The sequence below is a fragment of the Vulpes lagopus genome, chromosome 11, assembly GCF_018345385.1.
Source record: "Vulpes lagopus strain Blue_001 chromosome 11, ASM1834538v1, whole genome shotgun sequence".
NCBI classification, from domain to species: Eukaryota; Metazoa; Chordata; class Mammalia; order Carnivora; family Canidae; genus Vulpes; species Vulpes lagopus.
This window is the reverse complement of record NC_054834.1, coordinates 14,383,698-14,410,143: the sequence shown is the minus strand read 5'-3', so window position 1 is coordinate 14,410,143 and position 26,446 is coordinate 14,383,698. Positions and strand designations below refer to the sequence as shown.

The following is a 26,446-nucleotide window of genomic DNA, read 5'->3' as shown; positions in this document are numbered from 1 at the left end:
CATAAGATTTCACAGGTGACTAATCTTGAGTTTCTTTTTCATATTTTTCTGTCTTTCCTAATTTGTGTGTAAAAAGCATCTTTTATTACTATTAGGAAAATGATTAAAACCTTATAATGGCCCCAAATGAGATCTCTAATCTATTTCCTGTGCTTTCTTTCTTCTCCTATGCGGAGCTTAGCTGCGATCACACAACATAGCAAATCGCTGGGTTGGAAGCCTTGGCTGGTGTTTCCTTTGATTCTGGACTTCAGGGGCTGTGGCTATGATTACAAAATCTCCACCAATTATCTGATCCAGAGATCTAAGGCCCTGAGGATAGATCATCTCTCATCCTAGTAGGAAATAACAAAACCTTCAAATCTTAAAGCCCTTTGGAACAAATGGACATAAACATGTAAGCCTCGTATGTCGCTGTGGTGCTTCACATTTTCCAGCTTGCCTTCTGATGTAATCCTCACAATAAACATGGAGGAGCAGTTGGTGGCATTGTCCCTATATTACAGGCAAGGAAGGGACTTGTCCCAGATCCTGTGGTGAGGACCAGAACTTGAATTCAGCTCTTCTGGTCCAGGTCCTTCGCCTGCTTCATTGACATCATCATGGCAGCAAGGAAGCAGTCTTGATGAGCACCCATGGATAGCACAGGGGTGGTCCTCCCATGGGCTGGCCCTTAGTGGGCTGAGCAAACAAGTCTGTGTTCCCATCAGAGCAAGTGGTGCTAGGCAGGAGTTCAACAAGACAGCTGGGGTGGGCACTGGGTCCATAACGGAATAGATTCTCAACTCCCTGAGATGTGGGAAGACTTCATCAGTGGCCATAATCCCGAGATCAGATTCTAAAGCAGCCCTGCTAAAGCTCCAAACCTGCTTCCAGCGTAGACTTGAGGCCCTGCTAAGCTTCTCTCTCACACCTGTCACTTCCCTTTTCTCTGCCATCATGTCTGTGAATAATGACCGTGAACATTTTTGCACCCCCCACCACGTCATAAGTTCTTTCAAGGGTAGAGACTAGATTTTTTTTTTTTTTTTAGATTTTATTTATTCATGAGAGTCGCAGAGACACAGGCAGATGGAGAAGCAGGCTCCCTGTGGGGAGCCAGATATGGGACTCGATTCTAGGACCCCAGGATCACGACCTGAGCTGAAGGCAGATGCTCAACCACTGAACCACCCAGAAGCCTCTAGAGACCAGATCTTATTTACTTTCATATCATCCTGTTGCCTAATGCATGGTAGCCATGGTTAAATAGTGTTGGTCAAAGCCAAGACCTAGACTCAATGCCAGATGTCATCCTGAGAAGCACAAATGGAACATGGTGATGGGATGAAGGAGACTGGACTCAGAAGCATAGTGTCCAGACAGGGGACCTTCACACCCGCTCTGTTATTGAAGCAGGACCCAGTGACCAGCTCCTTGGGGGGCAGCTTCTCAGGTCAGAGGCTTGGGCCAACAGATCCAGAGTTTTCTTGCTTTAAGAACTATTAAGTCTGAGAACTCTGCATTGGGTCATCCCAATGCATCAAGAATGTTCCATGGCCCAAGAATATAAAATGGGAATGGAACAAACTAGTCTCTCAGGGAAAGACGAACAGGCACTCTCAGTTACATTCTTTTTTTCCTTGTTTTTTAGTATTTCCTGATCGTCCCCTCAGTGAACTTCGGGATGTCTGCTAATGGGACCCTCTTCTCCACAAAGGAATTTGACTTTGAGGCAGGACCCAAAAGGTAGCCTTTGTCAATGACCTTGCTTGAAGCACATTTATCTGAGGGGCGAGGAGCAGGCCTGGAGCAGCTTGCAGGCGGCGAGGCAGGCTCCGAGTGGTTTGCTGCCTTCCTGCTGAGTTCAGAGGGTAGTGAGCCCCCCAAAAGGAAGAAGGACGAAGGCAATGATCCGGAAAGCCTCCTTTCCCAACCCAGACCTTCATCGCCACATAATAAGAATGGAGGGGTGGGGGAAGTCGCCCCAAGAACCTGGAGAATTGCCTCAGCTGCCTTTCTGGCTTGGACACCAGAGCAGCAGGGTGGAGGCGAGCAGGTGGCGGAGGAAAGAGGTGAGGCGAGACCAGCGTTTGAGGACGGAAACACACAGGGTGACACGGGGTGACCTTGGCTCCTCACCTGGTGTGAGAACCAGGCTAGTTCCTCCGTCCCTGGGAGCCTCGGTTTCCTCACACGGGCCTAATACACGTTTGCAGGGATATTGTGAGGAACGAACGACACAGAGATACGGTGTGCAACATGGCGGACGTGGGCAGCCATGGGGGACGGTGGCCAGGAATACAACCACGGGGCGAGAGAGAAGCTGGGGCTGGGTTTGTAGGGGCGAGGAAGGAAGGGTAGACTGGGCAGTTCTGACTCTACAGGAGTGGCTGAAGGAGGGCGGCCAGAAAGGGCAGACTCTTCCCCCCCCCCCCCACGTTGCCCCTCCCCCTTTGAGGTAGTGTCAGCCCCGCTGATTCCCTCACTGGGCCGTTTCCCCACAGTTTCCACCTCGTCGCGGGAGTGAGAGACAGCCAAGGGCTCGAAGCCTCCACGGCGCTCCAGGTGAACGTTGTGAACGTCAACGATGAGGCCCCGCGCTTTACCAGGTAGGCCTGAGGGTGTACAGGGCCCTGCGGGCCGCGGCCACGTCTCTGGGGGGCCCGGCTTTCTCGGCTGCATTGATACCAGACCGAGGGGGCCCTTTGCCCTGGCCTGAGGAGAGACCAGAGGCCTGAGCTTCAGAGCCCTTCCTCTGGGCCTCCGCCCCAGGGGACTGTGGGTGCGGTGCTGAGTGGTGAGAGGGGCTGCACGCGACGCCGCTGGTGCGCGGCCGGGCCTGGGCCTGCGCCTGCGTGGCAGGTGCACAGAAGGCAGGTGGGTTCTAACACGGTGTCAGCATGAATAGCAGCGAAATGCGAGGGCCCGCGCCATCAGACGAGGCCCAGCCCCCTCTCAGGATGGCATCCTCTCCGACGGAGGAGAGGCCTCCTTCGAGGGTACCCAGCAGGCCTGCCTGGGGCAGGTGTCCCAGATGTCCTCCTGCCACGGGGGATCCGGAAAAGACACCCGGCAGCACTCACCCAGCAGAGGGGAGGTGGGAAACTGAGTCTGGTGCAAGTGGCCTGGGGCGGGGGGCTGGCACCAGCCCGGGCACAAAGGGAGACCCTCGCCTGTTATGCTTGGGGACTTGGGGGGGCAGACGGGGTTCTGAGCTAGCATCCGACCATGCAAACGCTGCACGGCCGAGAACCTTCTGGGCGTGAGCCGCGGGGCCAAGGTGCAGGAACGGCAGCGGCCGGCCCACGTCACGCTGCCGGGCACCTGCTGCAGGCCAGGCTCTGAGGGGGAGCCCTTCCCGCCGCCGGGCTCCTCCGGGGGTGCAGTGCGGGCGGCCTGTAAGTAGCCCGCACCCCAGCCCGGTGCAGACGCACAGCCGGGTGACTCCTCAGGTCCCGGGGCCCCATACTCCGATCTGAGGGGGACAGCAGGCTAATGGGGTGCAGCAGGGAAAACGAGTCCTCCCCAGGGGCAGACCGACTCTGGTTTGGACCCCGTCCGACACAGCAGCTGGCCTCCGCAGGGAGCGCGTGGCCTGGCCCCGGGGGCGGCTGGGGCCCCCAGAGGTGGCCTGCGGCTCCAGAGTGACCCCGTCAGGCCCCGTTATGGGCAGACGGTCTGTGTGACTGCCTGGCCACGTCGTAACGAGTCCCTGGGCTTTGCTTCGAACAGCAGTCCCCGGGCGTCGGCGGGCGGGTGGGTACGGACCTGTCGCCGGAGGGACGGGGACAGGGGCTGCCTCGACTGCACCCGGCTGCCCTCGCCACCCACGGCTGGCAAGTCTGCCCGGCTCCTAAGGAGGCGCTGGCTTTGAGGGCTTTCATGGTTCCCTGGGGCCCTGACCCTTCGTGTCCCCCCACATCAGCGCTAGGACCAACCACAGGTTATTAAGTCAGAGTTAACGGGATCAAATCCTCCAACGGACTCGGCTCCCCGGGGTTCGGGCATCGGGGGGCTGCACAACTGGAAACCGCTCTTCTGTCTTCGCTGTTTGGCAAGGCCCTGCAATAAACACAAGCAAGGCAGGGCTATTTGCGTGGTTGAGGGCTCACGGGGGCACGCATTGCAGGGCCTTGCGGACTCCCAGCGTGTGCTCTGGGTTCTGCGATTATCCTGATGAGCACCTTATTTTTTTTTTCTTAAAGATTTTATTTATTTATTCATGACCGACACAGAAAGAGAGAGAGGCAGAGACCCAGGCGGAGGGAGGAGCAGGCTCCATGCAGGGAGCCCGACGTGGGACTCGATCCCCGGGGCTCCAGGATCAGGCCCTGGGCCAAAGGCAGCGCTAAACCGCTGGGCCACTGGGGCTGCCCGCGACGAGCACCTTATAATGAAGATCCTTGACTTAGGTTTACTCTGCGTGGCAAGCACAATGCTCGCCGCTTCTGCAGAGCACTTTCCCTTGGACTCCACAGCCTCTCTCCCACTGCTGCTCCTTTGGTATTTACCCGCCATCCTTTGCAACCTGGTGCCTGGCAGCGCTTACACCCTTCATGCACCTACTGCATACTCGTTCTGAACAATGATGCCATCATCTGGGATTCATGCCCTTCCCCATGAGCGTTGCCCAGCGCCCTGGTAATCGGGTGTCATGGGATGGCGGGGTGCTGGGGGGTAGGGAGGAGGGTGTGGGAATGTGAGTGATATCAGAGCTTGACCCTGTGGGGGGGAGGCGCTGAGCCCCTGGCTTTACTGCATTTGAATAGATCTTAGCTGTGTGCTGAGGGTCACACCTTTATGTTAAAGGATATTTTATACACACTTGGGGTTTGGGTCCCTAGACCAAAGAAACCAAAGTTTTTTTTTTTTTTTTTTTTTTTTTTTTTTTGCCTTCTGCCAAGCTCAATATCAGGTGAGCCAAGGAGAGAGTGGTGTGCATGAGGAGCTGTGCGCTCATCAACAGCCTGACCGGTCCCCTTCATGGGGACCTGATTTCCCAAAGTGCCTTGTGGGGACCAGATGAGCCTGCAAAATGGGATACCTTAAGCAGCTGCCTCTACTTACAGTTCCTGTGGTGCAGGCTGTCCCATACATCGTAGGATGTGTAGCAGCAGCATCCCTGGCCTCTGCCCCCAGATGCTAGCAGCAGCCTCTGCCCCTCGTTGTGACAAACAACAGAATCACCTCTAGCTGCGAACCGTGGTTCTGAAAAAAGGGTGGGTGCGAGGATGGGGCTTCTCCTCCCAAGGTGTCCTCTGTCCTATGACAACCTGGGTCTCTGTGGTTGTCACCTCTGGTGACTCCTTATCAAAGCTCCTCTCAAACCTTAAAGTGCATACTTTAAAGTCATCTTGTGGGGCAGCCCCGGTGGCGCAGCAGCCCAGGGTGTGATCCTGGAGACCTGGGATCGAGTCCCACGTCGAGCTCCCTGCATGGAGCCTGCTTCTCCCTCTGCCTCTCTCTCTCTCTGTGTCTCTCATGAATAAATAAATAAAATCTTTAGGAAAAAAAAAAAGATAAAATCATCTTGTGAAAATGTGGATCTGGAGCTGGCCTGGCCTCTGCATTCAGATCCAGAATCTCCAGGGAGCCTGTGAAACGAGCAGGGACCACACTTGGGGCAACAGGGGCAAGATGTGAAGGTTGCACAGGAGCCTCAGCCATCTCTTCATTGGATGGTAACAGAATCCACTCCAAGTAACCAAAGAGGAAAAATAGAACGAGTTAGAAACAGAGCCTCTCCCCTAACAGAGACAAGGGCTTAGTCTAGCTTTGGGAGCTGGAGTTACCTCCTTTCTCTCCTCCGGCTCTCCGTTTGGTTCCTGCCACCCCTGCCTCGTGGCCCCACTTTGTGTTGTCCATTCCTGAACGGGAGACACTGAACGGGAGACAGACCCAGGCCCCGGGCAGGAGCCTCCGGTGAGAGAGGGCCTGGTGGCAGCTGCTCTCTGCCTGCCTCTGCCTGACACCAGCTGGACATCCCCTCCCCTTTCTCTTCCCTCTGGTCCCATCTACCCTACGGGTGAGACGGAACTGCAGAAAATTTCTGAGCTCACAAAAGGCATGTGATCACTTAGACCTGAGCTATAGTGTTCCCCTCTTGACCTCTCAAGGAAGACCCCGCATGGGAAAATCCACACTTAGGAAATTGGTAAATCAGAGGTGATTATTTTCCTTCCCTCAGCAGAAGGATTTCCTGCAGGCTTATCCTAAACAATAAGCCTCCCTTGGTGCATTCAAAATTATTCAATTCACCCAAGTTGTGTAGTTAGAGCTTTGAACCTGTCTTATTAGCAGCCTTTTCCAAAAGCCATGGGGGCCGAGGAAGATGGGGAGGTTGGCGATTTGGGGTTATTTCGCAAGACGTCATCCCTGGAGGGCAGCGTACTGACCGTGCTGTTGCCAGGGGGGCCCATTCCTCCCTTCAGAGAGCTGACCTTATCATAAATGCAACTCCGAGAGCTGTGCAGGTTCTGTGTGTAAATTCTGTCTCCTTGGGCAAAACAAAACAAGAGGAGACAAGAAATAAGGAGTGTTTGCGGTTTATCACCATAGCATCTGGTGGCAGCTGTGGGGTGGGAGTCAGGGCCCTGGAGCTCCGGCCGTGTGTCCAGGCGGATTGTGAAAATAACCCAGGGAGCTTTTGCACAAGAACTGGAGAAGGAGAGGAGATGGCCCGAGAGACCAACTATCGTTATAAAAGATGTTAACGCCCAGGCTGATCTGAATTGGTGTCAGGCAGGTGCGGAGTCAGAGGCCACTGTACGTGGTGGCAGGAGCAGTGTGGCACTTTCTTCGCATCCACAGGGACGTGATCTTTGGAAATACAAAAGCCGGTCCCCCCCTCCTTTCAGCTGCTGACTGCTTTCTCTGAGCATGTGGATGCAACTTCAAAAGCTCCGTGCTATATTTAGCACTAACCAAAATACCCACCTCCCAGACTCCACCCTCCCGTGCCCCTGAAAATTAGCTGTGTCTGCTGTATTTCTGCTCCAGCTCAGCGCGAGTGTACACGATTCCTGAGGAGCTGGCTTCAGGCACCATTGTGGCCAACATCACAGCTGAGGACCCCGATGATAAAGGCTCTACCGGCTTCCTCCTCTACAGCATCACAACCGCTAACAGCTATTTCATGATCAACCAGTGTAAGTCACACACACACACACACACACACACACACACACGCGCACCCTTCTGCGCATCCTTTAATTCAGCCATTTGGATTCTTTTACAAATATTATATTTGTCTTCTGTGCTGAGGCATGCCTTCCTGTCTAGACTACCATATTACTAGGGTGATAGATGCATTAAAAGCAGCTGGCATAGGGGCAGGGGAAACTGAACAGGGTCCCCGGGTCACCAGCTATATCACTACTTCACCTTTGAAGAAGGTGGGTATCTAACAATGGATGAGTTCACTATCCTGAGGTTCCTGGAAGTCTTCTGAAAAGAGGATCCAGAACGGTACAGTCCAAAATAAATAGAGCAGAAGCCACGTATGTAATTTCAAAGTCTAGTAGACACATTTTTATTTTTATTATTATTTTTTAAACGCTTTCTAAAAAATATTTTATTTACTTATTCATGACAGACACAGAGAGAGAGAGATAGAGAGAGAGAGGCAGAGACACAGGCAGAGGGAGAAGCAGGCTCCATGCAGGGAGCCCGACGCAGGACTCGATCCCAGAACTCCAGGATTGTGCCCTGGGCCAAAGGCAGGCGCCAAACCCCTGAGCCACCCAGGGATCCCCTAGTAGACACATTTTTAAAAAGTAACAAGAAATAGGTGAAATTCACTTCAATAAGGCATTTTATTTAACCCAGCGTATCCAAAACGTTGTCATTAACATGTAACCGATATCTTAAAGTTATTAATGACATTTTGACATTATCATTTATTGTACCAAGTCTTTGAAGTCTGCTGTGTATTTTATATTTATCACACATCTCAGTTTGGACTGGCCACATCGCAGGCGCTGAATAACCACATGTGGCTAGTAGTTACCATATTGGACTGCATCAATCCAGGTCAGTCTCCTGGGTTGCTGGCAGTTATCTTCCCATCTAAGTATGTCGGTGCAGAGAAGGAAAGTTTCCCCTCCTATAACAGCCATATTTTATTGGGGTCTTAGTATATACCAGGTGCTCCACTAAGTGATCCACGTGTACTCCATTTTTAGGTAATACAGCAACCCAATGAACTGTCATAATGCACACTTTATAGATGAGGGAACAAGGTTTAGAGAGGACATGGACAGGGTGAGTGACTTGTCCAAGGCCTCACAGCTTGCAGGTATGAAGCGGATTCAAACCAAAGACTGCGACCCCAGAGACCACTCCTAGGCGATACCACCTCGGAAGTTCCTTTCACATCTGTCCAAAGGACTTCCCTGTACCTAATGACTTTGTGGAGGCCGGCATCAGACGATCCCAGAAAGACAATGTATTATTTGCCCCGTTGGAGGCAACGTAAAGCGGCAAGGATGTCTGGTCCCGGGAGAGGCAGGCTAAGGCAGAGATTGTGCTCTATCTCCGAGAATTTCTAGTGTCCTGTCATCAAGGACCTCACTCAGCTGATGGTGTAGGGATGGACACCCATGGTTTAGAATTCTGTTCACTCTAGTAGTGCAAATGCAATTTTTAAATACAGTGGTTTTCTGGAGCATATTTACTAAGACTCTGGTTGCAAGAAACAGAAATGAAGGCAAGCCAAACCAAGCATGAGAGGAAAAAAAAAAGATAGGGGATACCCATCAATAGGATCCTGGGTATCTCATGAGAACCCATGGGTGGGTCACAGGAAGGGTAGGAACCAGCGTTGCCCCACCAGCCTCGGCAGCGAGAGTTCTGGCCTCTGATCTCTAACTCTGCTCTTAACCCGACTTCTGTCTCTTGGTTCCACGCTCTCCAGTAAGAGAACTCAGTGGGTCAAGCTGGAGCCAGCTGTCTACTGTCTGGCCAACTATGGGCAAGCATAGCTGCCAGGGGCCCAACCTTGGAATTTGAGGTGAAAAGTTCTAGAAGGATCAGGCCAGGTATCCCCATCAATGCCTAACTTACATGAGTTTTTAAAAATGTGTTTGTATAGAGGGTACTCTCCCTGCAAGCCAGTCCTCATACCAGAATGATCTTTCCGATTGCCTCCAAGTCTCCAAAGAGCTGTGTTCTCACCTTTGCCTTCTCAGGGACGGGTACGATCCAAGTGGTCCACAGGCTAGACCGAGATGCAGGTGACCTAAGACAAAATCCCACCATTTCTCTGGAAGTTCTGGTGAAGGACAGACCCTCAGGGGGTCAGGAGAATCGCATGCAGATAACCTTCATTGTGGAGGACATTAATGACAACCCTGCCTCGTGCACCAGGTCCACTTTCAGGTATTCACGTGCTGTGTCCCCCCTCCTTTGTGGTCCTCCACTTTTTGGCCTCTCTGGCAGGAACTGAAGAATCATGAGCATCTGGGTGTCTGCTGTCGGAGCGAGGTTTTCCTTTCTTGATCCTTTTCCCTCTCTTCATTTTCTTTCTTCTTCATTGTTTCCCTTCTGCACTTTCATACTCTTGCAAAAAAAAATATATATATAGTTTTTTTATTTTGCTCTCTTCTATAGCATGTTCATCTCTGTTGGTGAAAAGTACCACGGGGACTTGTTAGACCCTCTCTGGACTGTGCCTTTGCTTGCTTTATTGCCACCCATGGCAAGATGGTGCCGTTAGTTACCAGTTATAAGGGATACTTGAGACCTAGGATTAGTAGCCAGGAGCTCCCAGAGAAACACGCCACCAGTAATAGGAATAAATCAAACACGTATTTACTTAAAACAAAACAAAGCATCTAATTCACCTTATGCAACTTAATTGCCGGTAAACAAAAGGCAACCAAAAGGGAAAAAAAATGCAGAAATCAGTTATTTTGTACATTTCGACCTATTCTTTGTGTCACAGCCTATTCGGTGTTATTGAAAAATATGCCCCTTATGATTCTGCGTTAAATATGCCTTTTTGAAAACAGCACTGCCTCTCTACCAGCTATTTTTGTCTAAATGCCACATTAGTAGCTTCCAGAGTTAGTTTAATCTCTGTGGCTTCCTACGTGCTAATCTCCAGTTTCTCGGGACACTGAAGGTGGCTCCTCGTGGGATGGGAGGGCCCCCTCGAGGTGACACTGGCTGACAGTGTCCTGCATCTGGAGCAAGGCTCCAGACCAGAGCCGGTCCCACTTCCAGATGTCCCCGTGGAGAGAGTCGTCCTCTGAGTCTGCCTTTGACAGGGTTTGCAAGGTCACTTTTTAAGCTCTAGGGGACTTTGGACACAGATCCAATCCATTGTGTGGCCATGCAAAGGACCCTAGGACAAAGGAAGAAGATTGTTTAGGGTCAGCAATGGAACTATAAATTCCTTAATGTGCTTATGAATGTCTCCCTCTTTTCTCAATCGTCTTGCCCAGCATGATGCTAAAAATCAGTGTGGCCTGTATTCTCATATCAAAACGGTGAGACCCAGTTGTAGACCCTATTGGCCCTGTCAGATCCCAGCTTCCAGATTTCCCCACCCTGCTCTGTGCCACAGGAGTATGGATGTGACCCATATGGGTATCAACTGGCTCCCTTGCCCTGCAGTTTCTGGTTGGCCAATGGGAAGCCCTGGAGTAAAGGGGAGAGTAGAGTCAGGGTGTTTATCCTCCCTGGCTCCCTGCCTGTCACCCAGAGAAGCCCTTCCACCTCCTGAAGGTCCCAGATTACACACAGCAAACTGTCTCCGTTCCAACTTCAGAAGCTGCTCCCTCCACTGGCTCCTCTGGACCTAGGGGAGGTTAGGGAGGTCCACTCTTACTAGCCCTGAGATACTGCACCATCCCTTGGGGTTTCCATATACCCTGTGTGCACCTTGGTAAGAGCCCCTTTACTAAACCCTTCCTAGAATTATCCTGATTTGCCATCTGCTTCCTTCTGAGCCCCTGATCAAGTCAATAAGAGCCTTGACCATGTGATAGGTTTCTACCCAACCCTAACCTCAGAGTCTGTTTGGTGGGTGGGGATGGTTGCCATGGGGTACTGAGGGCTGTCACGCTGTTACATGCATAAACAGACCCACCTCTGTTAACTGAGTCCAGGCCCGGGCCCTGGGGATGGAGTCGAGATGCCATACAGAGTCTCGCTTCTACTTTCTTTGAAAATCTTAATCGAGCATTCTTGGCCGGCTCCACGGCGTGGGGGTGGGCTTTCCTGTCCTCGCGCCCTGTGCTCCTAGGTCCTCCCACTCCCCTTTGATCCCCTACCCTGAGGGGTGGATGGTGTGGGTTGAGGAGTAAGAACCCTTCTTTGTCCATTTCCTCCCGGCCCGGTACCCTTCCGCTGAGCGCCTGCCTGCCGTGGCCTCCGGTGCTCCAGACTCCCCCGACGTGTGGCAGGAGGCTTGCAGAGTGCGTTCCGCATCGGCTGGGAAACCACAGTCTGAATATCCGAGGCTGTCCAGGCCAGCCCATGCCGAGTCCCACTCTTGATAATCTCTCCTGATCAGCCCTGAAGGTCAACACCAGGCAGTAACTAGACTAATTGTATTGATTACTGAAGGCAACTCTGAACAGTGTGCAAGTCCCTCTTCTGGGCTTTTCCAACTCGCCGGCATCCTGGGAAAGCCAAGATCCGAGGAGGGGCAACAAGAGGCCCCTTGGTATGCAGCCCCCTGGAGGTGGAAATCTTTATTCCAAAAACCCAGCCTCATTTGCGAACTCCAGGGGCTGGGAAACCTGACCCCATCTCATCCCCGCCACCCATCCTCACCACCTTCCCGATTCCCACCATGCCAGAGCACCCAGGTGAGTCCAAACCAAACAGAACAGAACTGGTGCTGCCACCAGCTCTGACAACACACGTCCCTGAATATTTATTCCTTCTTCAGGGCTTTTGGTGTGGGCCCTGCAGGGGAGCTTGAGAGGGCAGGTGGAAGGGAGTGGGAGGGCACCAGCACCCAGTGGGCTGGAGGCAGGTGGCTGTGTGCCCGGCCCCCTGCGGCCCCCATGGGTCGCGGTCCTGCAGGCTTTCAGGCCAGCCTGGAGAAGGAAAGAGCCCTGAGCACCGAGGCCCCTGCGGCTTTCCCAGGCTGCTGATGAATGAGCCCAGGGCCTGAAGGAGGCATCAAAGGCGCCGTGACAGCCCCCACTCTGGTTGTAAATTGTCCTGCGCTTGGCTGAAAGCGCTTGGCAAGCTGTTTGTGAGCCAGAGGCGGAGAAGGTCATCCGGCTCAGACTGCGGCTGGGCCAGTCACCTTTGCGCGGGGATGGGACGTGGTCAGATGGCTGGGAGCAAGGGCAGCCGGCCTTTGAGGCAGGGCTTGATGAATGAGGGGGAGTGGCTTTCCAAGTCATGCGTTGGGGGGAGAAATACCAAGCGTCAGGGAGGAATGAAAAGAACATGCTAGGCAGCCCTGAGAGGCAGAGTGCATGAAATGTCTGGCTGCAGGACGCAGGATTCTTTGGATGATGCAACACTCTGGCTTCCACAGAGTTGGAGTCAAGGTCCAGATCCCCAACCTGCCTGTGGGCCTGGAGACTCATTGCTGGAGCTTAAAATAAAATCTACTAACATCTACAATAGAGAAGCGTGCCTGGTGCCCCCGGTTTCTTGGACAGGTCTGGAAACTGCTCTGAGTCACTCTTTCTTCATCTGTGAAATGGGGACAAGAATACGGAGGTCTGGAAGATGAGGGAATTAGAGGTGGTGCTTTTAAAGTGCTTGTTCTGATACAGCCGTGCATTTGGTGTTTAATAAGTGATATCGATTTTAAGTGCTTATGAATAAAACCAAGACATTGTACAGTTAAGACAGGCATGGAAATGTTTGTGCCCTGACCCTGCTGAACAGAGGCTGTCTCTGCCAAAGAGGCACCTGTCGGATAAAAAGTGCTTTGCAGGAAGCAAGCCCAGTTTTCCTCAGCAGGCCCAGACCGTCCTTGCTGTCGGACGCTGCTCCGCCTTCGCGGAGCCCAGAGCCCACGTTAGTTGCCATTAAGAGAGGACGTGGGATGTGGAAGGGAGCATACCTTAGATGCAGAGGGAGGTGAGAGTGCAGAGGATCAGGGAACCTAACACATGCCAGTCTGGTGTTCTGAGAACAGGCCACCAGGACGGGGTTCAATGTGTGTGAGGCCTTGTAGTAGGGGACACCCCTGGGGCAGAAAATGGGGAGAGCTAGACGGGGCTTGGAGAGTCATCAGAGCACACCCAAGTCCGACCCGAGCGAGGGGAGAGGGAACAAGGGTGGGCAGAAACGTTCTCCCCTGCTGTGGGGTGTCTGGCGGGTGTGGCCAGGGCCTCCAGGGCTCCGAGGGCAAAGTCCGCTGTCCTCGGACGGAGCGAGCCTGCCTTAGCCTCTCTGCCTCGCCCAGCGCTGGCCCCGGGCCTCACCACGAACGAAGCAATGGCCTTCAGAGCACAGCAGGACAGGGCACATGGTCACTTAAGTGCCTTGGTGGAGGGCCTTCCAGACACATTCTCACCGCAGCCACGATACATTTTTGCAAGAGAAATGATTGAGGGAGATGGCAAAACCCCAACCCAACCGAACACCAGCCGCAAACGCCCCTCCGTCTGCATCCACGCCTCTTTGCGATGTGATTCTGACATTCCTCCCGTCGGGGCATGGGTTTCGCTTTCTGCTCCGTGGATCTCGACCCGACCTTGCCAATCGCTTTGGCCACTGGAACTTTCACAAATGTGACACGGCAGGGGCTCGGTCGGCGTGCGTGCATTGGGACTTGCCGTTTTTCGCTGCTTTGGGGAACCTGCGATGTCCATGTGAAGCACTGGACAGTCTTGGGGACGGTTATCAACAACGCGAAGCAGGGACCTACTGCCCTCCCGCCACCAGACACGTGACCGAGGCCCTCCTGGACCAGCCAGCCCCGGCCAAATGGCCAGACAATGGAGATGGGCCAAGCCAGACTGGACCCCAGAGCGCTCCTGGATTGCCCTTACCATTGCAAGAAGTGACAAGTGCCTTGTTTTAAGCCACTATGTTTTGGGCTGGTTGTTACGAAGCAAAAGCTAACTGACATGATTTATGTCTAGTTTATAGATGGAAAAACTGAAACCTGGAGCCGTAGTAAAAACCCTGAATGAGCTGAAGCCTACAGGCGTTACTCACGCTTCCTTGGGGCCCCCCACTCCGAGCTCGGCTGGACCAGATGGCTCCGAGTTGGCGGGCGGCTTGACTCATTTGTGCTACCGCAGTCAACTGAGATCGGAACCCCCCATTCAACCCTTAATAAAGCTCTGTTGGGTGAATGACACTAACGTGTCAGGGGGCCCTCTTATGACATCAAAGCCATTAGAACACAAGTGGTGGACTTGCCAGACTTTCAGAGCACGGGAGGTGAGGAGCACAGGGCCCCAGCGATTTCCCCTCACCAGGTCATAAAGCCCTGGCAGGCAGGGCGGGATTTCTCTTTCTCTTATATTTGTCCGCACGTCTGTGCTAGTCTCAGAGGTCACCACTCGCTCACTCACCGGACATTAGTGAATGTGCCGAGAGCTGGGCAGACAGCGATCCCTGTCCTCCTGGAGCTTGCGTTCCAGGGGGGAGCAGGACATAAACAGGATAAATGAGTCACTGTGTACTATATGGGAAAACGATGAGGGCTAAGAATTTATAATGAAGGAGCCAAAGAGGGAGCAAGGGGGAGCAAGGGGCAGGAGTGGCTGACGTTTGCGAGAGGGTCACCAGGGTGGCCTCCCGAGAAGGTGGCATTGGTCGGAGACTAAAGACAGTGACTGAGTCCATGGCACAGCCAGTGGGAGGGCCTGAGGCCAGAGCCTGGGGAGCCGTCCAGGAGCCCCGGGAGGCCAGGCGGCCGTGGGAGCAAGTAGGGGGTGTCGCAGCAGGAGAGGAGTTCAGACAGGTAAAGCGAGGCAGGGCGCACATATCATGGAGAGCCCCTTAGATCAAAGTGAGGACTTGGGGTGAAATAGAAGCCGTTTGGGATTTAGGAGCAGAGGAGTGGCGTGACCCGACAGTGTCTTAACAGGATCCCTCTGGCCACCGTGTTGAGTGTGAAAGGAGGCAAGGGCAGAGCAGGGAACCCATTAGGCAGTGACTGAATGGGTCAGCAACTGCCGACCAGCTCTGAACTGACACTAAAGCCGAGGTGTCTAGCCCACGGCCCGTGTTGGGAGGAACACTCCATCACCATTTGTTGGGGGAAAATATTGAATCGTGTCTTTTTCGCCAGCGTTATGGTGCCTGAAAGAGTGGCCAAGGGGACGTTGCTTCTGGACCTGAACAAGTTCTGCTTTGACGATGACAGCAAAGCACCAAACAACCAATTCAACTTCACCACGCCATCTGGAGTGGGAAGCGGCGGCAGATTTTCGCAGGATCCAGCTGGCTCTGGGAAAATCGTGGTCAGTTAATGGTCATTGCATCATTGAAAGGGCATCGGGGAAGCTGGTGTAACATGCCTAGTGCTTTTGCAGCCCCATAGAGAGAAATTTCCAAGGTAACTCCCTCTCAAAGCAACCGTAACTGACAAACTTAATAGTGACTCTGTTTTCCCCATTCGCTCCTTATTTTACCCAAGTTCCGGGAATCATTTGTTATGCATAGTTGTGCCCGGGGTGCTAAGGACTGCATCCTTTCCTGCAAAGCTGGCAGTTGGCGCCTCTTCTGTGTGCCCCTCACAGTCACGTTAGTGCCCTCTGCGCCCAAGCACTAGTGCGTCCTTAAGGGCTCATCTCCGGCCCAGAGAGGCGCAAGGTGAGAGAAAGGCAGCCCTGGGCCCCGAGCCTTGTGGGAGCCCTGGAGACCCAGTGGAGAATGAGGGAGTGGGGGTGTGTAGGTGCCCCCTCTGCAGCATCTCCATGGCAAAACAGCAGAATTGGAATATGGATGGGCATAAAAGGCAGGTCCCAGTAAGCTGTGTGGGACCTTCACCTCCAGGGTTCCCACTGGAGGGTGATGGGGGAGCAGGAGAGGGAGGTGGAAGGGCAGAAGGTGGGGGGGTCTGGGAGTCGGGGGAGGTCTTTGCATCAGGGATAGAGTCTCAGGGCGAAGAAGCAGCCCACTAGGCATTCTCTCTCCACCTCCCATCCCAAGCCCTTCTTCCTCCCCCGAGAAAGTCTTACCAATGTTATGCACACGTATCAACTGGAAAATAATTTCTGTTTAAGAAAGTAATATATCTTTGCTGTAGAACGTAAAAAACAAAGAACAGCATTACCATCCAGGGATAACCTCTATTAACGTGTTCACAGATTACCCTCTTGTCTTCTTCCCTATGCTAGATTTTTATGTATATTCCATGTATATATGCAAAGATATTTTAAATGATGGAAGTATCCCTGCCTATCGGATTCCATACCGTGCTTCCTTTCAAGTAACCTGAAGTCTTGAGCCTATGCTGTTGGGCAATAGTGCCTGATGAATGTCTTTAAACATAGATTGTCTCTCCTGGTAAATTCTTTTGAATAGATCCTCTAGCGGTGAGCAAAGGTATGGACGTCACTCGCTAAAGCTCCTCTTAGGGGCAAAATGCTGTGCAGAAAAGGTCTTACAATGTATGTATCCACTAACAGTACGTGAAAATGTCTCTGTCCGCCTAATTTAAAGGATGTTTTATTCTGTGTAATATGGTGTCTCTGTTTTAACCTAGCTGATTGGTGACCTAGATTATGAAAATTCAAGTAATCTGGCAGCCGGCAACAAATACACTGTGATAATCCAGGTGCAGGACGTTGCCCCTCCTTACTATAAAAGCAAGTATCCTTTTGATGGAGTTCATGACGCAGCTAAACGGAGCTGGTCAGTGCTGGGTGCTGGGCTAGGCGTGTGCGCTCTAAAGGAGACTTCAAAAACCCAAACACTTGGGAATCAGCCCAGCCTCCTCCTGTCCTTTGCCAGGTACTTTTAATCTGTCTCTGAGTCCTTTCTTCTGTGACACCTAAAATCTCCAGGACCTGCTGCCCCTCCAGCCTTGCCCCCCCTCCACTGCCGGCGCTGGAACGCAGAACCTCCTCTCTCTTGGCTAAGTTACAACACTTACAGTCTTTTTAGGATCTTTCTGTCTGGCTTTTGTCTTGTCCCTTTCCAGCGTACCCCCTTTGCGTTCTGAAGGTGATTTTCAGGAAATGCAAATTCCTTTCTATTACTTCTTCACTGAAAGCCCTCCGAGGGTCTCCCCAGGGGCTGTCAGGTTCAAGTTCAAACCCTGGCTTGGCACACAAAGACTTTCATCACTGGCCCCTGCCTGACTCTGACGTCAGTTCTGGTTGCCCACCTCCAAGCCCCTCTTTTTTCAACTAGGCCAGCAGCTTATGGTTTCCCTGAGATAGTCATGCAGTTCTCGATATCGTTGCATATGCCCAGATCAGCGCCCCTCCACCCCTGCTCCCCTGGCCCCGCTTGTGTGACTCTAAATATCCCTGTGAGCCGTCTTCTTGTACTTCCTCTGACGTCCGTAGTGACCTGTACACGTGTTCAGCAAAAGGCAACCAACTACCCTAAGCATCGTGAAGGCAGGACACAGCAGGTCTGCTTCACCTTGCATCCCCTGGTACACAGCAAGTGCACAGAACCTGGTACACAGCAGGTGCTTTAAAAAACGATGACTAGGGGCACCTGGGGGGCTCAGTCGGTTGAGCGTCTGCCTCTGGCTCAGGTCATGATTCTAGAGTCCTGGGCTCGAGTCCTGGGTGAAGCTCCCTGCCCAGTGGAGAGCCTGGTTCTCCTTCTCCTTCTGCCTCTCCCCCCACTCATGCTCTCTCGTCTCTGTCTCTGTCTCTCTCAATGGCTCTATCTCAAATAAATAAGTAAAATCTTATTTAAAAATGGTGAATAAACAAATGTGTGAGAGTGGGGTGTTGCAATTTAATTTTTTTCTATCTCTGCTTTCAGACAATATCTACATCTATATCCTCACAAAGCCAGAAAATGAGTTTCCTCTTGTCTTTGATAAGCCGTCCTACGTATTCGAGGTGTCGGAATTAAGGCCAGGTAAGGAGCCGACAGGACACAGACCCCAGTGCCCTTGCGGGACTCCTTCATCCAGACGCGCGTTCCCCGGAGTGGAAGCTGCCTTCAGCTCCGGGGCCCCGAGTGCTGTTGTGCACAGCAATGCACAGCTCATTCGTGTTTATTGCATCTCTTATTTCTTTTTAAATTATCCTCACCGCTGAGGAGCTCTCCAGGTGAAACCTAGGTTTTGAAAACTATTGTTTAAACTGCGTTTCTCCGAACCCGATTGCTTCCTTGTCTGCGCGCCTGACGCTGCTCATCTTCCCTTCTCGTAGTCTACGTTTTCCCTCGGTCTCCACTGTGATTTTTATCCAGCTCGTGCAGAGAATTGAAAATTTAAAAATAGAGAAAAGATTTCCCATTTGTAGATTTCCTTCATTTGAAAACAAAGTAGAGACATTTTCTCACTGGTAACAGGATTCCCTGGAGGTCCCTTCCGTGCCCTCTCTTGACACCTCGATTTCTGCAGGTTCTTCCTCTCCTGCAGCTTCAGCTGCTCCTCCGCCCCCTCCTGACTTCAAGGTGGGACCGTTAATTTTAATAGGATCCCACATCCCCTCCCCCCCCCGCCCCCCGCTCTCCACGCTTTAATCGTGGCAACTTCATCATCTTCTATGTTCAATCAACCCACTCACCCCAACACTCCCTCTAAAATGCTCTCTCCTCTTCATATTATTTTCTGCCTTGAGGATGGTCTCCATTTCCTGGTGTTAAGTTTTAAACAAAGTGCAAAAAGAGGGCCCGAAGAGCATACTTCAATTCCTTATGCCTTATCCAGGGAATAACAAATGCAGCAGGAATAGACTTCTTATCCTCACAGGTCTTATTACGATCATCGATCACCTACTTTGGGTCAAGCACCAAGCGCTGGGCCCATACAGTCAATCAAGAGGTTTGTGCCCTTGAGAAGTGCAAAGATCTACAGAACAAGCCAGCCAGCACTCCAGCAGCCCCACCAACAAGCTTTGTAAAATAAGCAAAATGGAACAGTCTTTAAAATTTTGTACTCTAATCATTGGTTGCCAAACCCTTTTAAAAAACGGTATATTTTTCATCTCGTTTATCAGAGCAATTCATGCTCATTACAGAAATTTTGAAAGACATTTAGACAACAGTGTTGCACACCACGTATGTGTGTGGACGTTCTTTGCAGTGTTGCTTACCATCGGGCAATAATTGGCATGCTCGGGGTCTATAGAAAGGCGCGAATTGTCTTTTGCACCTTACTCTATGGCTGGGACTATGGGGTCAGTTACTCGGTGCTTGCTCATGAGCATAATTCGATTTTAATAGAATTGAAGACATGAAATATGCGGAGTTTGAACAGCAGAGAGCCCTCCAAAAGTCTTTCTGCCCGTGGCGGTGAGAATGTGTACTCCTGGAGCCTCCCTTCACCCCCCAAAGCAGGACTAATCTCAGGCACTTTATCTTCCAGCTCGAACCCGGGTCGGACAAGTGCATGCCTCTGATAAAGACTTCCCCCAGAGCAGGGTCGTGTACTCCATCTCCACCGGCGGAGCCAGCCTCCAGTACCCAAACATATTTTGGATCAATCCCCAGACGGGAGAACTCCAGCTGGTGACTAGAGCAGACTACGAAACAACCCCCGTCTATATTCTCAGAATCCAGGCCACCAACAGCGAGGACACCAGCACAGTCACTGTGAGTGGTGCCGTGGGTATGTTCACACCAGCCTAACCGGTTAACTTAGGATCTCTCTGGCACCTGCCAGTGTGGCTGTAGCAATAAGGAAGCTTAACAGGGCGTATCCTGCAGATGGAAGGGGAAATGACCAGTGGTATCCAGGATGGCACACTTAGACACACCCAGCAGAGCCCAGGAAATAAAGATTGGCATCCTCACTGTGTGGCAAGCTTCCTCCCATCACCTTTTAGATCTCCCTTTGCTTTGGCAGTGGGCTAGTGGTGAGATGCCTGCTTCCAGAAGCGGGGTGTGGTTTTGTAGCTATGCATGTCCCCCTCCCTTGTAGTTTTGCCACGTTCCTCCTCCACCTGCATCACATCAGACAGAGTGGACCTTCAAAGGATGTGGCTTGATCCAGGGCTATGCTGCTTCTCAACTTTGGTGTTGCGAATCCGGTTAAATGCAGACTGTGAGTCAGTAGGGCTGAGTGGGGCTTAGAATCTGCATCTCTAACACGCCTCTAAGTGGTGCTGATGCAGTTGGTCCATGGCCACACTTTGAGTAGCAAAGCTTTAGCAGGTGTGTGCTGTCCACGGTTAGGATTATTTGAAGGTAATATGATGGCCACAAAGATGGAACTATTTCTTGGTCTTTCCCATTAGTAAAGTGAAGTAGCATAAGGCAAAATGAACTCTTAGCAGGCAGCCCCGTGTGATACAAAAAAACTAAAACTGGTTTAGTCAGGAGACGGAGTTCATTTCTCAACTTTGATCCCAATCTTCCAAGGGGGTCTGAGCAATACTTATCTTTGTGTCCCAATTTCTCTCTCTCTCTTAAATGGAGAGTCACCTGATAACCCATCGCCTGAATAGTCCAGTTCCTCTGATGACTGGCTTTGAATTAACGGGACATGTTTTTAATGATGTGTGAGGCTTGACATTGCTAGCTGAGCAAAAGATGTGCTAAGTTGAAGATAATTGTAGTGTTTGTTAGGCTGGATTTTTGAGAAAAATGAATGGACTCCACTTTGGGAGCTAACTAGATAGAGTGAACATTTCAATTTATACCCGGGCTCAGAAATAGCTGAAATCCCCAAATTTCAAAGGTAGGATGAATACGACTCAAAATTCATAAGCCTTTAAAAAGGGTGATGATCACATAAAGTCCCTTTCAGGGCTGACGTTCTATGATTCCGTGCTGGCAGGCGTCCCAGTCCATATTCCAATTCACCAAGCATAAAAGACAACGATGAAAGAATAGGCTGGCTCCTGCTCGTGGCAGGTTAGGGCCACCAGCTTCGTGCGGCGCTAATAACCCAGGTTACAGATGAGATCCTGCTTTAGCCAGGTTGACTCCTTCTATCCTGGTGGTTCTCAACCCTGGCTGCATATTAGCGTCAGCTGGAGAACACTGAAAAAAGTGCCTGGGCCCCACCCTCCAGAGAGTCCAATTCATTGGGTCTGGAGTGGAGCCAAGGCCAAGAACCTTTGCTCTATATTCCAAAGTTAAAGACAGAACTTCCAATTTGCAAGGGCGATGGGCAAGGAACAATAGGGGGTCACTGTAAATTCGTTATCATTACTGGAAAAACAGCTCAGCATCATCTGGCGATGAGCCCATGCGTCTAGATGCATGTGGGGGGGGGGGGTATGTGAGTGTGCACATACATTATGCACAGGAGCACACGTACACCACACAGAACAGAGGTTAATAGCCCAGGACTTGGAGTAGGACAGGCCTGAACTGTGCCACTCACCAAATGGAAGGGCCTGAGGTCCACTACCTAATCTCCCTAAGCCTCAGTTTCCTCATCTGGAGAATGGGAATAATCATATCATCTGTCTCAATGCCCTGGTCCACCAAAAGTGCATAGTCCCCCGTGCCTGGCCCACAGCAAGTTCTCTGCAAGCCTTAGCTATTACCTATGGCCATCTTCTTGCTGCTCTAGGTAACTGTGAACGTCCTTGAAGAAAATGACGAAAAGCCCATTTGTACCCCAGACTCTTATTTCCTGGCCGTCCCAGTGGATCTGCAAGTTGGCACAAACATCCAGAATTTCAAGCTGACGTGTACCGACCTCGATTCCAGTCCCCAGTCTTTTCGTTACTCCATTGGCTCAGGTACACAGTTTCCAAGGGCTGTGTTGGAGGCCTTAGCAGCTCTTTAGGGAAAAGGGGTTCATACACTGGAGCACAGTGTATTTTGGATGAAGTATTTTGAAAGAGGGAAGCAGGGTTGAGGAGCCTAATGGTCCTGCGCCTCCAAGTTCTCCTGGCTTCCCTGTCTCACCTAACTCTTCCCAGACTCCCATACGTGGTTGGCCCAAGGAAGAGTGAACCCCATGGATGGCACCCCTCACCCTCCCCAATTCCTACCCATCACGGTGCAAGTACCATATTAGTATAAATTTTTTTGGTCCTCCTCCTGAGCCACCTCTTTTCCTGCAAGCCTGTAGTGGGGTAAGGGCGGCAGGGGGATCCCAGTCCTCTCTCTGAGTAATAATAGATTAAAGAGATTAAATGCATTCTGAAACGTGTCCTCAGGAATTCTCTTTTACTCCATTCACATTCTCTCTTTAAAAATATACTACTGTGGGGGGGGGGCAGGGGAAGAGCACCCCTCCATGGAAATTAGACCAAAATAGCTCATCTAATGAAGTGCTGGGGCCAGAGATTGAAACCCAAACAAGCAGAGCAATTCCATGCGAAAGAGTAAAAATCCATCTCGGCTGCCTGCTGGGCCCTGGCAGAGGCAGGAACTCCAACGGCAGGGAGCCTCTCGAGCAGGCTGTGTCGCAAGGCCCAGGGGCAGAGACCGCCTCCAGACGCCAGTTGCGAAGATGGAAATAATCCATACCGAGAACCCTCAGGCCTTTACGGAGCTCTTCGCTGCTAAGGGAGTAAAAATTGCATCATCTCCTGCTCCATTTACTGGTTTTCCGTCAGTAATGAGTCTGAGGGCCACCAGAGGGATGAGCAAGGACTGCTTGGGTGGTAGCGCTTCTACTGTGGGGGCTCTAAGCTGTGAGCCTCGGGGCCCAACCGAGCTGAGGGGGAGGCAGGGCATGGGGTGCCTTCAGGAGCACCCAGGGCCGCGCCCCCTGCCGAGCCGGGACCAGGACCAGGGTGGCCTGCCAGGTTCCAGCAAAGGCACTGGAGTGGGGCCACCCGGGCGGCTCAGTGGTTGAGCGTCTGCCTTCGGCTCAGCTCGTGATCCCCGGGTCCCGGGATCGAGTCCCGTGTCGGGCTCCCTGCCTGTGTCTCTGCCTAGCTCTCTGTGTCTCTCGTGAACATATATATATATATATATATATTTTTTTTTTTTTTTTAAAGGGCAATGGAGTGAATTTGGCCTATGGCTGGAGATGTGGCCCCCGAGCCCCTTCCCTCCCACCCGTTGGCCTGAGTGGGAGTTGCGCACTGGTACCGGATAAATGCTGCCAGTGAGGATTGGCCCGAGGGGCTCCCCCAGGATTATTAGATCTCTGCCTGATGCCCAGAGAGACGGCAGCCGTTCTCCGGGACGGGGCAGGGCTGTGCTTTTCTACCTCATTCTTGCTGTAGCCGCACCGTCGGTGAGCAAGAGTTCTTTTTTATTTTTAAAGATTTTATTTGTTTATTTGAGAGAGAGCATGAGAGAGAGAGAGCAAGCAGGAGCAGGGGAAGTGGCAGAGGCAGAGGGAGAAGGAGACTCCTCATGGAGCACAGATCCTGACGTGGGACTCGACCCCAGGACCCTGGGATCATGACCTGAGCCGAAGGCAGACCGTTGACCAACTGACCACCCAGGTGCCTTGCAAGAGTTTTCCTGTACCCATGAGGTCTCTGGTTAAGGCCCTTATCCTATCAGTGACCTGGCTCTGGTGCATCAGAAGACACGATCTACACCTGAGGCGTGGATGTTTGAGGAATTGATGGAATACAGTTTTCTTCTAAACCCTTTTCTTACTCTTTTCTTTCTTTTCCCCAAATCCCTGTGTCAAATCGCACTTAGGCAACGTCAACGATCATTTTACCTTCTCTCCCAACGCTGGGTCCAACATTACAAGCCTGTTCCTCATGACACGCTTCGACTACGCGAATGGGCTTGATAAGATTTGGGACTACAAGCTGCTTGTCTACGTAACTGATGACAACTTGCTGTCTGGCAGGAAGAAAGCTCAGGCTCACGTTGAAACGGGGACGGTGACGCTGAGCATTAGCGTCATTCCTCACCCCACCACCGTTGTCACCACAACCCCTAGGGTAAGGGGCCTGGGACCTTGATGCCCCAGTTACATCCCTTGTGATGTACCTGGATGGAGCCCCTTACCCCAAGACAGATAAGGGATGGGCTGAAAAGAGTCGAGGTGTTAGGATGTTGCCAGGAGTGCCAACTATGGGCTGGGGTCGTAGGCAGAGATCTAAGGGAGACATTGGATTTGCAGAACCATTAGCTTTTCCTGTGTTGGTAAAGCAGAATGTGCATTTCTGCACTGACTTGTGATAAGTCAGGTATTGACCACCTGCAGTGCTTGGGGCACAGGAGCCAATTTTCATGGACATATGGCCAACAGCTACCTTCACAACTTCACTTCTGTGCTTGCTCTTTTTTTTTTTTTTTTTAAGATTTTACTTATTTATTTGACACAGAGAAAGAGAGAGCACAAGCAGAGGGAGGAATAGAGGGAGAGGGAGAAGCAGGCTCTCCACTGAGCATGGAGCCTGGTGTGGGGCTCAATCCCAGGACCCCAAAATCATGACTTGAGCTGAAGGCAGATGCTTAACCAACTGAGCCACCCAGGTGCCCCTGTGCTTGTTCTTAAGAGCCATTGCAAGTCAATGTCCATGGAAGCAGGTAGCTGTCAGGTGCTCTTCTCCACTCCTTTTGAAGAGTCCCTATGTACCCATCTGCACCCTACTCCCCTCCAAAAAATTTCATTGGTTCAATCTACAAATATTGATTGAATACCTATATAATATGCCAAGCTCTTTGGTGACAAGCCAAAAGCGATCTCTGCTGTCATGGAGCTTATAGTAAATCAGTGGTCCCCAGACCATCAGCAATAGCATCACCTGGAAACCTGTTAGAAATTCTTCTTAAGCCCACTCCAGAATAATGAAGTTGGGCCTCACCCAACATGATCGTCACCATGGCCACATGCGAGCAATATTGGAACCTGGAGTCCCCAACCACAACTCCAGAACTAATGGATCTGAAGCTCTGAGAGTGAAGCCCAGCAATCTGTGTTTTTAATAAGCCTCCAAGGGGATTCTGATGTGCGCTAAAGCTTGAGAGCTGCCAATCTAGAGAGGAAGACAGATGACGAGCAGATATCTAAATTCGTACATTAACTACAGATTGTAGTAGACAGGAGGAAGAAAACAAGCAGGTGTCACGATAAAACCAGTGTGATGAAGGAAGGGAGAGCTTGGAGTCTGACAGTAGGATTATCTCCCACTGCTTCTTGGAGGGACTGGCTTTATTTTTGTGCTGAGTCTTTTCTCCCCTTTCTTCCTGCACCCAAGGAAAATTGTGCCCTCAGCAGGCAGCCCCACATGTGCTGTATGGCAGGGGGAGAGTCATCAGCACCTTAGCTACCTGTGACAGGTGGTCAAATTCTGCTTGTCTAAGTCCTACCATGAAGTGGTCCATGTTCACATCCCATGTGCTGGAGTCAATATTATCCCAACAAATGGAGGCATAAGATACTCTTAAGGGCTTTCCATTGTGGTGGGAGCCAGTAGGCACCTTTCTGGGACTTACAGCATGAACCCGACTGTGACATCTCCAGCTCCCAAATCTCCGTACCTTGTTTGGTGTCTGTCTTCCTCTCTGGGAAGCAAATGCCAAACCTGAGGTTTCACTGTGATATCAACCCTGTGATATCTGGCAGCACAGCTTGCAGTGAGAGAGTCCTGAAAAGCCTACAAAGTGTTAAAAAGAACAACTTTCATGGCGCATGTCTTCCCAGTGGGAGACAATGGTTGTATTCATCGCAGGGTTATGCCATGATTTGGCAGGAAAAAAGTCAATGGGATTTTTAGCATTTGAGAAACGGAAGAAGGGAGTAAAATATAGGTCCAGAATTGCTTCTTCAGTTCCCTAAACATTCTGGGTTTTGACCTCATGGGTGCTTTGAAAGACTATATATAAGGTGATGGGTTGAAGCAGCAAGAACTATAAGTACATGGATGCCCGGTGTGTAGAGCACGAGAGAGTGCTCATGTCCAAAATGTCTCCAAAAACCACCCTCCACTCACCTGACCCCCTCTCTGTCTTTAAAGCCCAAGATCATCTACCAGGTCCTGAGAAAAAACATCTATTCTCCATCAGCATGGTACGTGCCTTTTGTCCTCACTTTGGGCTCCATATTGCTTCTGGGCCTCCTGGTGTCCCTGCTCGTCCTGTTGGCCAAAACCATCCACAGACGCTGCCCCCGCAAGACTGAGAAGCTCAAGAAACCTCCGTAAGTTGCCAGTGGGCTGGGCCCTTTCCACCACTTCCTTCAGGACAGGCTTCTAGGGTTGTCAGGAGAAGGGAGGGTAGGAAACAGGACTTCTCTACAGGGTAGAGAGGGTGCCCGGACTGAGGAAGGATAAGTGGATGTGGGGTAGGCACCCCAGCTCCCCTCAGCCCTGGTACCCTCTTCATCACCTGCTTGGCTAGGAAATGGCTCCTTTGGTTTTCCCTGGCACCTGCCTCTGTCCTCGATATATTCCCAGTGACATGGGGGCTTCATCCTCAGGTCACCTTGCCCTGGATAAAAGCTTCAGAAAAAAAAAAAAGAAGAAGAAGCAGCAGCAAGCCTGGTTGTGAGTAGTGATAGAATATG

At 51.5% G+C, this 26,446-nt stretch overlaps 1 protein-coding gene across 1 annotated transcript in view; it reads left to right on the top strand.

The window, feature by feature from the left end:
• Positions 1-26,446, top strand: part of CDHR3 (cadherin related family member 3) — a 59,722-nt gene that overhangs the window by 26,359 nt on the left and 6,917 nt on the right. The window contains exons 5-15 of the mRNA XM_041723047.1: positions 1,634-1,728; positions 2,487-2,591; positions 6,982-7,130; positions 9,171-9,360; positions 15,209-15,380; positions 16,628-16,730; positions 17,869-17,967; positions 19,424-19,650; positions 21,581-21,752; positions 23,626-23,876; positions 25,899-26,080. Of these exons, the coding sequence (XP_041578981.1) occupies positions 1,634-1,728; positions 2,487-2,591; positions 6,982-7,130; positions 9,171-9,360; positions 15,209-15,380; positions 16,628-16,730; positions 17,869-17,967; positions 19,424-19,650; positions 21,581-21,752; positions 23,626-23,876; positions 25,899-26,080 (1,745 nt within the window). The remainder of the gene's footprint in view (positions 1-1,633; positions 1,729-2,486; positions 2,592-6,981; positions 7,131-9,170; positions 9,361-15,208; positions 15,381-16,627; positions 16,731-17,868; positions 17,968-19,423; positions 19,651-21,580; positions 21,753-23,625; positions 23,877-25,898; positions 26,081-26,446) is intronic.